This window comes from Bombyx mori, chromosome 9 (genome assembly GCF_030269925.1).
Source record: "Bombyx mori chromosome 9, ASM3026992v2".
Taxonomy (NCBI): domain Eukaryota; kingdom Metazoa; phylum Arthropoda; class Insecta; order Lepidoptera; family Bombycidae; genus Bombyx; species Bombyx mori.
Window position 1 is genome coordinate 11,621,527 of NC_085115.1, and position 12,311 is coordinate 11,633,837.

The following is a 12,311-nucleotide window of genomic DNA, read 5'->3' on the forward strand; positions in this document are numbered from 1 at the left end:
TGCTAATGCGCTCCATCCTGTCCAAGAACTTGCTCATCTCGATTTCGCTGGCTGCCAGGAGAGTGGTGTCGTCAGCGTAGCGTAAGTTAGAGATTTTACAGCCTCCGACGGTAATACCACCATCCCATCCATCGCATGTTTTCCTGACGATGTATTCGCCGTAAATATTGAACAGGATGGGTGACAGGATGCAGCCCTGCCGCACGCCCTTGTGAAATTTGAACGAGTCAGATGCAGTCCTATCGATTCTCACTACTCCCTGGCTGTTGTAGTATAATGACTGAAGGAGTGCAGTAAGGTGGCGAGGGACCCCCAACTCTGTGAGGACATCCCACAAGCAGTTCCAGTCAACACAGTCAAAAGCCTTACTATAGTCAACGAAACACATGATGACCGGCGTGTCGAATTCGTAGCACTTTTCCACAATCTGTCTCACGTTCAGTATTTGCTCCCTCGTGCCCTTGCCTTTTACAAATCCAGCTTGTTCCTGCGGGATCTGCCAGTCCAAATAGTAACGAATCCTGCTGTTTATTACATGCAAAAGAACTTTGCTAGCGTGAGAGATGAGGGCCAGGGTGCGGTAATTATCACATTTTCTAGTTGAACCTTTCTTGTGCAGTGGGATAATTACAGACCGCGTCCAGTTTTTGGGCCATTCACCGTTTTGCCATACGTGATTGCAAATCTTATGGAGTACATCCAAGCCATTGTCCCCAAGAGCCTTGAGGATCTCCGATGTGATATCGTCAGGTCCGGGAGCCTTCTTTGATTTGAGCCGGTCGATTGCACCCGTTACCTCTGATCTCAGAATATTAGGCTCCAATTCAAGATCTTTCCAGTCGAACCGGCTTTCGGTAGATTCATGGGGAGCTTTATAGAGTTGCTCACAGTAGCCACGCCAGCGTTCCGTGATTTCGTGCAGTTCATGCAGTGGTAGTCCTTCAGAGTTTTCTATGACCCAAGATTTGGGCTTGAATTTTCTACTTAGCAGACGGACTTTCTTGAACAGATCTGAAGTTTGCAGCTTTAGCGCGTGTGATTCCACCTCTCGACATATGCCCATAATAAATTTATTTTTGTCTCTGCGGCATTCTCTTTGGACTGCTTTACAAATCTCAGAGTATTCCCTACGTATCTCAGGATTCTGTAGGCCTCTGACTTTGACATCTTTTCTGCGCTGGATTAGGCTCCATGTTTGGTCTGTTATCCATGTGGATCTCCTGGGATCTTTTTCTCTTTGAGAGGTAACATCTACAAGGGCATCATTTATTTTACTTTCCAGATTCATCCACATAGATTCTGCATCCTCCGTCAGTGATAAAGGGGATTTGACAAGCTTTGTTTCAATCAAATTCCGAAAATGAGCTTCTTCTATTGGATTTAGTGATCTAGGTTTGAGTCGTGAGTTTTGGTGGACAGCTTTAAGCCGGAGGAGTCATGGACAGAGAAACCACCATTTTACTGACATTATATTTCATCCCAGTTGATTAATGTCTCGGATTAATCATCTTCATTTCACTTGATCTCATTTCATTTCACTCATTATCATTTTTCATAAAAATAAGAATTTAAATTAAATAAAACGTCACCTAAAAGTCTTAGTTACCAGGTCATAAAATCCCTTAAAAAAATAATAATGATAAAGATAAAGTGATAAACGTAAGCAAAGCAATGTGCGTGTGCGTAATAATTTTCTAACATTTTTTAATAATTAGCACAAGTTATCATTATGCATAATTAAATGCATACTCAAATAAAAACTCCAATACAATAACTTAAATATGTCTATAAATTTCTTCCAATGGTTTAGTATTGAAAATTAAATATTTTGACTAGATAAGATGAGTTTAGAATCCATAAAATATACTAGAGGTAGTCTAGAGATCTTAGATCAATTATTATTGCCTTTACAAACGAGATATATCAAAGTGCGAGGTGTTGAGGATGGTTGGAAAGTAATAAATAAAATGCAGGTGAGTTAAATGTCCATTCAATTAACAAGAACAACAGTAAAAGTTATTATTATTATTACTACAGACATTAATATTAAATATATCTCACAGCGTTCATTGTACAAAAATGTAATAATAGTACACTACTTTAGCTGCATGATGTAATTTATAAGTCAAAAATTACTGTCTCAAGGTGGGTGTTGTCTAAGGGCTTCAGTAACCAATTAGGGCAATGATAATATTTGTGCATCTAAAAATGCTTTAGATCCACAAATATTATCATTGCCTTTAAATTGTATTCGATATACTGTTCCACTATCGATTCTACTATTATAGATTCAATCTCAATCAATTAAACCACTTTATGCCATGTTAATAACAATTGTACTTTGTAACAATGATAAGATCCTAATGAAAAACTACAATGAATAATGCTCAGTATAATATCATATAAAAATATATTTCAGGTCCGTGGAGCACCAGCCATAGCCATAGTGGGTTGCTTATCACTAGCCGTTGAATTATCACCTGACAATGAATCTTCAAAAAAAAACATGAGGCAAGAGGTCAGAATGTTTGACTTCATCATACTGATAACATTTTATAAAGGAAATAGCTTTGTAAACTAACCTAACATTCCATATCTTTAGAAAATCAATTAAGTCACAGTTACACAATTTCAACACTGTCTAAAAATTAAAGCAGGATCACAATGAAAATAACTCACTTTGTTTCATATGTATTCACTGTCGTAATTATCTCTTTGCACTGGAGAAGCATCAATATGATGCTCGACAATTTATTGCAGATTGTACTGGTGGACTATCACCATTATTAAATGATTTCCAGCTCTAAGCCAGCATGGCTTTTTGATATCTCTGCTCCTTTCTACTATGAACCAATGCTCACAGTTTGAAGGGCAGCACTTGTATCAATATAAAAGAGACTTCAATCTTACACACATCAATATACAATCCAATGCATCAGTGTAAATGTCATCAATGTATGTAATGTCTGGTTTTCATTTTTTGGTTCTCATTGTCCGTATCTACAGTCTATGATAACTGCTTCACACTAGGTAAGCTATCCATCTTTTAGGCAAATAAGACTGATGGGGATTTTATTACAACAGACACAGAAAAGCAACACAAAAACTATCATTACTCATATTAAATATTTTCTTCAGGTGTGTAGAGTACATTAGTATGTTTCTAAAATTGAATAATGTTGCTATTTACAGATCGAAGGTAAACTTAACTATCTGGTGTCTGCCAGGCCAACAGCTGTAAATATAAAATTGGCAGCTGATGAGCTGATAAATTTGGCAAATACACTTTGTGCTGACGACAGTATTTCAGCTGAAATTTTTAAAGAAAGGTTTGTTTTGATAATGTTATCTTTGATTTTTTTTATATTTTGTTTTTATTGTTAATAATTAGTTCTAAATTAAGATTACTGCTGTTTAGAAGACATGGTCTTTTAGACCGGAATTGGTGTTTACATTATGCATTTGCTAACTATATCTTTTCTTTGTTAATTCAAAAATGGGTGAACACAGTTCCGGTCTCCAGTTTGTATGTGTTCCTTGTACTATGGATCGTAAACATATCATAAAATCCAGAGATCACCTTGAGACCAAAGACCAGTCTCAATATAACATATATCTCTCTACGAACGAATCAAAAAAGCCTAAAGAGTTATTTTTCAAGGCAGAAAAGGATGAGATAGTCATATATTATATGTATTTTTTATCTTATCTCCAATATTTTTTAGAGTAGCAATGTTTGCTGCCATGGCAGAAGATATATTAGGAGATATATTTTCATAATGCTATTGTACACATTAAAACTGGTTCATTTAGAATTATAATTTTTTTCTAAGGCTGTATATTTCAGGTTTATAGGTAGCATAGAGGATATGCTCACTAAAGATATACATGATAACAAAGCAATAGGAAGTTTTGGATGTGAAGCTATATTAAAAAATATAGATGGTGATAGTCCAGTCAGAGTGCTTACACACTGTAATACAGGATCCTTAGCTACAGCCGGATATGGCACTGCTTTAGGAGTTATCAGATCATTACATGCCACTAAAAGATTAGGTAAATATTTTTTGTAGGTATTTTATGCACTTTTTTAATTTATTTTTTTGATGGGTGGATGAGCTCACGGCCTACCCTTTGTTAAATGGTTACCCGAGTCCATAGATATCTACAGTGTAAATGACGCCACCCACTTTGAGATATGAGTTCTAAGGTCTCAGTATAGTTACAACGGCTGCCCCACCCTTCAAACCGAAACGCATTACTACTTCATATATAGAAATAGGCAGGGTGGTGGTACCTCTCATGTGGACTCAAGACGTCCTACACGAGTAAATCCTACAATAACTAATGTCATAAAAATTCACAGAGCATGTCTTCTGCACTGAGACAAGGCCATATAATCAAGGAGCAAGACTGACTGCGTATGAACTAGTCCACGAGAAAATCCCTTCTACATTAATTGTAGATAGTATGGTCTCTGCTCTTATGCACACCAGGAAAATACATGCAGTCATTGTTGGTGCTGACAGGGTAAGTGAACATGTATTTGTAAGCATGTGGACTTTTCATTTTTCAATGCACTAAGCATACAATAAATAAATGTAGCATTAGGGATGATGGTCGAATTTCAATTATTGACTGAAGATTAGTAAATATGTAGTTATACATAAATATCTACTGGTAAAAACAACAATTCAATTATTAGTTTAAGTGAATATTGATCGATTGTTAGATAATCAGATTAAATAATCGAAACTTCCACTTCTAGTCAGTAATAACCAACATATTTATACTTATATCACAGTGATTATAACTACCTTGATACTGCTGAATACAAATCTGTAAGTATTACCTTAATACTCCGATGTTTCAACAGAATCAATATTGATCTGAACTCTAATCGAAACTAAAAAGATATTCTAGTTTAAGTTCATAATTTTGTCTCTGAAAACAGGTTGCCGCTAATGGGGATACAGCAAATAAAATTGGAACGTATCAAATAGCTATTGTAGCAAAATATCATGATGTACCCTTCTACGTAGCGGCTCCGCTCACATCCATAGACATGTCTTTACCATATGGAGAAAAAATTAAAATTGAAGAACGGCCCGATAGGGAAATGACTCATATCGGAGAACATAGAATAGCTGCACCAGGTAATGTATTTTTTTTTATTCTTTAAAATATAGTTGGTTTCATAGTTCCATTATCAACAGCAAAACAAAAGGAATGTTGATGTCACAAAATTTCCCATGTCTTAATTATTTATTATGATACAGAATCAAAGGATTAAATTAGCAAAATGGGTGTAGGATTAAATCACAACAGAACATTTTATTGGATTCATAAAATACAATTTCTGGGATATTAACATACATTTTTTGGCAATATATATAATAAGCTCCCGGCCTATCTGCTGTTATAATATAAGCAAATATATATATATATATATATAATAAATATAAGCAACATGTGAGTAAGGGAATGTGAAGTCTCAATTGTACACATTAATGGTTTCCATAAGTATAAAATGAAAGCTGTACCTCAATAAACAGGCTTTATATTGAATCTTTTATTTCTACACCACAGATACAATAAATTAGATTTTAAAATATTTCCAGTCTTATCATTTCAATTTAGTAAGTTTATACATCTTAGAGTTCATCTATTAATTTACAGGCATAAATTGCTGGAACCCTTCATTTGACGTAACACCGGCATCTCTAATAGCAGGCATCATAACTGAAAAAGGTGTATTTGCTCCTGACAATCTAAAAAGTGTTAAAACCACGTAACGGTAAAAAATACTATAACATAATACATATATAAACGCGAGATTACTTCGTAAAAGTAGTTTTAATTATGCCTTCGACTCGTGAAAACCGAAGAAAATAATATACACGTATATAAGACGTTCCTGTAACCTAAGTGTAATTAATAATTTAAGCTCAAAATCAAATTAACATCTAATGTTGTAAAAGTCTTAATCAAAGCCAAATTTTATAATAAAGTGATTATCGAAAATTTAAGTCATATTTTTTAATTAAATAATAAAACGGCAAGCGCGCCGTGGGCAGAACACGAGCCAGATGGTCAGATCAGTGTGCTTAGTGCGAGTGTTTTAACGTTCTCGATAGCGTAAAAATGACTAGAATTTGTATGTTTGTATTGGTGGTAGGACCTCCTGTGAGTCCGCGCGGGTGGGTACCACCGCCCTGCCTATTTCTGCCGTGAAGCAGTAATGCGTTTCGGTTTGAAGGGTGGGGCAGCCGTTGTAACTATACTGAGACCATAGAACTTATATCTCAAGGTGGGTGGCGCATTTACGTTGTGGATGTCTATGGGCTCCAGTAACCACTTAACACCAGGTGGGCTGTGAGCTCGTCCACCCATGTAAGCAATAAATAAAAAAAATGCAATTTGGACAGCGCCCCTAGCGGCAAACGTAGGCAAATGCTCGAACTCCAAGTTTTTTTTTTTTCGGGTCGGTGATCGAACCTCCTACGAGGTCCCCGCGCCTAGGGGGCGCGCGGGGTATGGTAGACTTCACGATCAGCAAAGTGTTGGGAGCAGATTGCGGGCCCAAGGAATTTTGGGGCCCCATCGACTAAACGACTCCCCTGCACTCTTACACCCGACGTCCGATCTCCGTCCGGGGTCAAAACCTGGTCAGAGTTCCCGTGGTCAACACTACAACCAGACACGCGGCGCCACCCCGAGGACGCTTGACCGACGGGTCGTCGAGGCGATAGTCGACGACCAACGACATCGGTCTCCGCGGTACGGCGGCCCTACCAGGCCGCCCGGGCGATGCCACTGGTGTTCCGGGATACCCCGCTGGGCCAGAACCAGCCTGCCGGGTCGGAACGCGATACACCGCCGACCGGGTTGATACAAGTCTGAGCTAACTTTTACGCTATCGAAAACGTTAAAAAACTCGCACTGAGCACACTGGTTAAGAAAGCGGTTGGTGATCGTCTATACCGTGCGGTCCGTACCACCCATGACCGAAAACTATGAACCTTCACGAAATGTCGTCGTCGTGGCCTAAAGGATAAGACATCCGGTGCATTCGTATCTAGCGATGCATCAGTGTTCGAATCCCGCAGGCGGGTACCAATTTTTCTAATGAAATATATACTTAACAAATGTTCACGATTGACTGCAACGGTGAAGGAATAACATCGAGTAATAAAAATCAAACCCGCACACTTCTAATTTTCGTAATTACTGCTCGTCAACATTCGCAACATCTTGCTTTTTCTTAAAACATGAGGTCAGCGAATGGATCTATTATGAGATAGTGGATGAACCACACTAATTCTTTTATTATTTTTCATGAGCTTCAAGTTTTCGGGCAACCTGATTTTCAGTTCATGAATCAAATTTACAATGAACTCGGAAGTCCTTTATCTTCATTTTCCTATATTTTATCCGTCCTTAACCTACATTTCAGTGAAAAGCACAAAACTCTGGCAAAAAAAAGTTTGATCTTGGGGTCAGTTCATATTGAAAACAACCCAGATCTCGTTCATTTAGAAGACTTGGTAGCATATTATGTGTATTATCTATGCTTGATAGTGACAGATTCACTGCCTTTTTTAGTATGTACAACACCACCGTCATCGTCAATATCGCCACCATCACCTAGTCAGAATCTATTACATTTTGTGACCATTTTTCGCCAAATGATGGAAGTGATTACAAACCACCCAGCCTTGATGCAATAAGCTCTGATTCTGGAAATATTCAATCAAATATTGAAAAAAACTCAACCAGATAGAAAAAAAGCTACAAACGATTGCGAACGGAGGAATCAGAAGGTGAAAAGTATAGCCTAATTACGAAACTCCGAGTCCTATATGTTTCTGCAGAACATTTTTGTAACATTGCCTTATTTTCGATCTCATTACAGTCTCTGATTATTTTTAATAATAAATATTTTTTTAATAACAATAAATTCAATGAACAGCTATAAATTAACGAGGTGTAAAAAATAAAATTTATGTAATATGAAGAAACTATGCGAAACTCCTTTACAGTATTTTTTTAAAACAGAATTGTTTTACACGATGTGCCATTAAATTATGGAGGGTAGGGTAAAGAGAACCATCTCTGTATGAAAAAGTGTCCGTTAAAATCTGCTAAATAAAGGTGGCGCTACAGTAGCAACCGGGTAAATTTAAAGAAAGGCGCTAAAAGTTATTAAAATAAGATAGAGAAATAAAAAAGGACGAAAGAACTGTAAGCACTACAAATTACTACAAAATCACAAAAACTATTTTATTTAATGATGATAAGAAAATGCAATCGATGTCTACACGTTTTACCACAGTAAATTTTTTAGGTTATATTGGCGAAATTAGTTTGGACTACGTAAACATGTGAGGTCTTGTATATTACACTGTCACTAACTACTCTAATTATATACAAATATATTAAAAATAATATATTAATAAATATATTAAATTTCCTAACTCAGCATACTTCAATCAGTTAACAACTGCTCAATTCATATCATACCCTGTGCCTATGCTAGCGCCATTCTGGGGGATTTTTGAACTGTTATGTAGTGCTGAAAGTGAAACACTTTTTCAAGCTTCTACCATATGAGACGGTTCTCCTTACCTCTACCCTCCATACACTAATATTACATTATGTGTATTATCTTTATAAGTGCAATGTAATAATAATTATCCATGGAATTATCCCAATGAAGTAGGAAACCTATGGAAATGAAACGTCAACCAAAATTTCGTGCCACTGTGACGTCATCTGGCCACAAAACATGGCGGCTTTAGTGCTGTACAAAAGATTTCAATGTTATCAGGTTTTATCGATAAACGTTCTTGGCTCATTTTATTTTAAATATTGTTGAGTATTATTTATTTGTAGAATTTATACTTTAATGGGAAGTAAGTAGGTATATTGTTATGTGCAAATATGATATGATTTAGATGGGTGAAATCTAAGACAAGTTCGTCCTTCGAATTTGCCAAGTAAACGATATGATGATTTTTAAAAGTTGCTACACTGATTTTATAAAGTTGTCGTTTGTCGCAAAACATAAAGATATGGCGTAGTTCAAAGCCATCAGCCCATTTCTAGCATGCTAAATGTTATCGTATTTTGAGTGCGTGTTTTTCTTAGACTATAACAATCTATTTTAATTGTTTTGCTGACTCTAAAGTCCGTAACATACTACCGCAGCGCACCCCAAGGAAGGTGCGCCGCACCATTTGAATCACTTTCGCTTGAGAGTGATTCAAATTTTAAACTTATCAAGGGACCGCGTGAAAAAAAAAACACCTACAGAACATTTATTCATTAATTACAAACGTCATTCCTTGTGACTTCCTCTCTAAAATCACTTAATTATTAAATATTTAACAAATTTACAATAGTGTTTTACTCACTGCGGAATAAAACTATTTTACTTAAATAGTTCCGAAGAGATTTTGTCGGTAGCCTTTTTCCCGAAATATCTAAACAGAATGTCTAAATATGTTTTGATGACATATTTTAAAGTGGTATTTATGATTAGTGTCATGATCAATAGATTCCGACCGAAAAATGGATTTTTCGGATGAGGGCTCCATAATGAATTTAAATACATATAGATAATAGTTTTAGGGCATCGACTTTCTTGAGATTCTATAAAATACGTTTTAATTAGTATTTTTGTATGTTTTAAGCATGATAAATTATGAAATTTTATATAATCAATCATATTAAATCGATATCAAAGTCAATAAATAATGTACAACCCAAAACAGACGGCCGAACTGACGTGACAATGACATTTGGCGCGCTAAACATGGCGGATTTTCGGCCTCATTAGACGGAGACAGAGATATTTACGTATATTCATGTTTCATTTTATGTACGCACTGAAATACTGTTATATTGTTTTCCTGCGAGTTAAAGTGCTGAGTAAGAACGAGATAGATATATGTTTATGTATGTGCCTTCAAAATGGGTGCTATTTATATAAGTAATTGTACGTATAGAACAATATGTCGTGTCCCTACTATATAGGTCTATGAATAATTATCCTTAGGGATATCTTTTTTTTTAAGGAATTTTATGACCAGGTAACTAAGACCTTTAGGTCATGTCTTATTTTAATTTATATTCTTATTTATAAAATTATATTTTATATATGATTATTTATGATATTATGGAGTAAAACGAAATGAAATGAAGATGATTAATTTAAGACATTAATCAGCTAGGATGAAATCAGATGAGATGATATGGAATGACATATAATCTCAGTAAAATGGTGGTCATTTACTAAGATTTTTTCAGTGGACTTTTTGGAGGATCCCGAGAAGTTACGTCCAGCGGCTTTGTTTCATTTTCCCACATTTGTGTACTTTCACAGATATTAAGCAGTTAATAAACCATCATTATTACACATTTAAACCCGAAGAAACACTAAATAGACAAAATAAAACAAATCACAACTTCACTCATCGCGTTCCCGCCAAAAAGTCCTTTAAGGGCGTCCTAGTCGATTTTAGTACAGACTATAAACAGTTTTCAACCATCATCACTTATCAGTAACGTACCTGCCTAATCAACGTGGAATTCGACTCAGCGTGTAAATAACATAGTCTAGTAATGACTTTCGTTTAGGGTGCCTCTTTGCCCTCACTTAGTATCACAACACCGCAACCCGTGCGACCCACCGCAAGCCATGTCTTTGAAGGTTCTAGTATTCAAAAAATACATAAACATGCATTGCGCAACACTCTTAAAGAACTTCAAGAGGAAGGTCTCAGAATGTTTTTTATTCTTAATTTGTGGGGCACGCCGTCAAATTAAAGAGTTCTCGTGAAAATTGTAATAGTCTATGATCTTAATCAAAACTGTTTTCAACATATATTTTATCTGTGCGATTCTGTGCCTATTTTCCAATATGTCAGGCATCGGGGGAGTCGAATATTTATTTTAATTTGTTTTAATTTTAATGACAGAAGTAGATAAATATGTAATAAATTTAAGTTTAAAAAAAAAAGTGGAATTGTTATCCGTTAGCTAAATACATAATATAGAATAGTTGAATTGTTTCTGTTAAATGCAAATAGTATACGTTTTGTGTTGATATTTATTGTTTCGTGAAGTTGTCTCCCCTCAACAATGGTGTAATGATTTCGATGGTTACAGTAAACGGACAATAGTGGTGTTTATAAGTTTTAATGTAATGTAAATAAAAAATATTGTTCATACGCGCATGCGTTCATCTCGAAAACAGACAAAGGTTTTGTGTGTGGTTTTGAAAATCAGCTGTATTTTATGTGCAATGAGTTAGCGAATCAAAAAGTGTTCAAAAGTTACAATGTTTAGTGAAATTGGATACATTACATTTCTTCTACTTGCTTTACCATACATTGAAAGTGGTGAGTACATTCTTTTTTACATTCCTGTACAGATCATTTACCACAACAGGCCATTGCCAACTCAATACCTACAAAATTTCATACCTAAAACTCATTAGTAGTAATCTGTTCCTATTTATCATTTGTAATTAAAATTACAACTAATATAAAGTCAAAAACCAAGATTTTTAATTTAGACTCAATATTATCTTATTTTATGCCTCAAAATCCTTCTCAGAAAAATCACATAATAATTGTCATTCTCATCAAAAAAATATCTCAAAAAAATATGCCAACTCTGAATTTTACCATAATTTAAGTATTAAACTGATGAACTACTACTAGAATATTATTACCTGATTTGAAGAGAAAATGAAAGCTAGAAAAATATATAAATAAAATAAAACTATGACTATATACATTTAAGATTCTGATTTTAAAAAGCCACAAGTATACTTATTACAATGTATCTAGTTGAATTCATTTCTACAATACATTTATTTAAACCTAGGTTATTAATTTCTTTTTGTTTCAAAAAAAGTTCCATATTCAATTGTCCCATAAAAAACAAGCACATTCCATTGTGTTTTCAATAATACTGATTTGAGAACACTGAAGCCTATTGCTTTAAAACCTTGACAATCAACTAACTTTTACTAAAATACTTTCTTCTTTCTATATTTTTAATTAATTTATATTTTATAGACTCTAATAGTATGTTAACAAATTAGTAAAAAAGAACTTATCACATATATTACTTTACAGGAATTTGATTTATGAAACCATATTTGCTGGTATTTTCGTTCTTTGATATTAGTTGAGATGTGAGTAAAAAGAGACAAAGACAAAAAATAATTTAGAATTCTATAAAGTGTTTAAGGTCTTTCAAAGTATTGCTTTGTGTTCAAAACACTCTCAAAAACACTT

General features: G+C 34.9%; 2 protein-coding genes across 4 annotated transcripts in view; both read left to right on the forward strand.

Moving 5' to 3' along the window:
- Nucleotides 1-1,644: 1,644 nt before the first annotated feature.
- Nucleotides 1,645-6,027, forward strand: LOC733082 (eIF2B-alpha-like protein; the record flags this gene model as incomplete). The annotated part of the gene is given in 9 exon segments (NM_001044185.1): nt 1,645-1,973; nt 2,420-2,518; nt 3,193-3,329; nt 3,848-4,056; nt 4,367-4,530; nt 4,955-5,156; nt 5,680-5,785; nt 5,788-5,794; nt 5,797-6,027. Coding segments are annotated over 9 exon segments (1,089 nt in total). The 3' UTR covers nt 5,830-6,027.
- Nucleotides 6,028-10,594: 4,567 nt separating this feature from the next.
- The window catches only part of LOC101745975 (disintegrin and metalloproteinase domain-containing protein 10), a 70,554-nt gene continuing 68,837 nt past the window's right edge, over nt 10,595-12,311 (forward strand). Inside the window, exons 1-2 of one of the 3 annotated variants that reach the window (XM_062670163.1) lie at nt 10,595-10,780; nt 10,983-11,405. In XM_062670163.1, the coding sequence (XP_062526147.1) occupies nt 11,345-11,405 (61 nt within the window). In that variant the 5' untranslated portion in view covers nt 10,595-10,780; nt 10,983-11,344. Of the gene's footprint in view, nt 10,781-10,886; nt 11,406-12,311 lie in introns of those variants that run through there. The other 2 variants (XM_038012995.2, XM_038012994.2) reach the window with 2 other exon arrangements.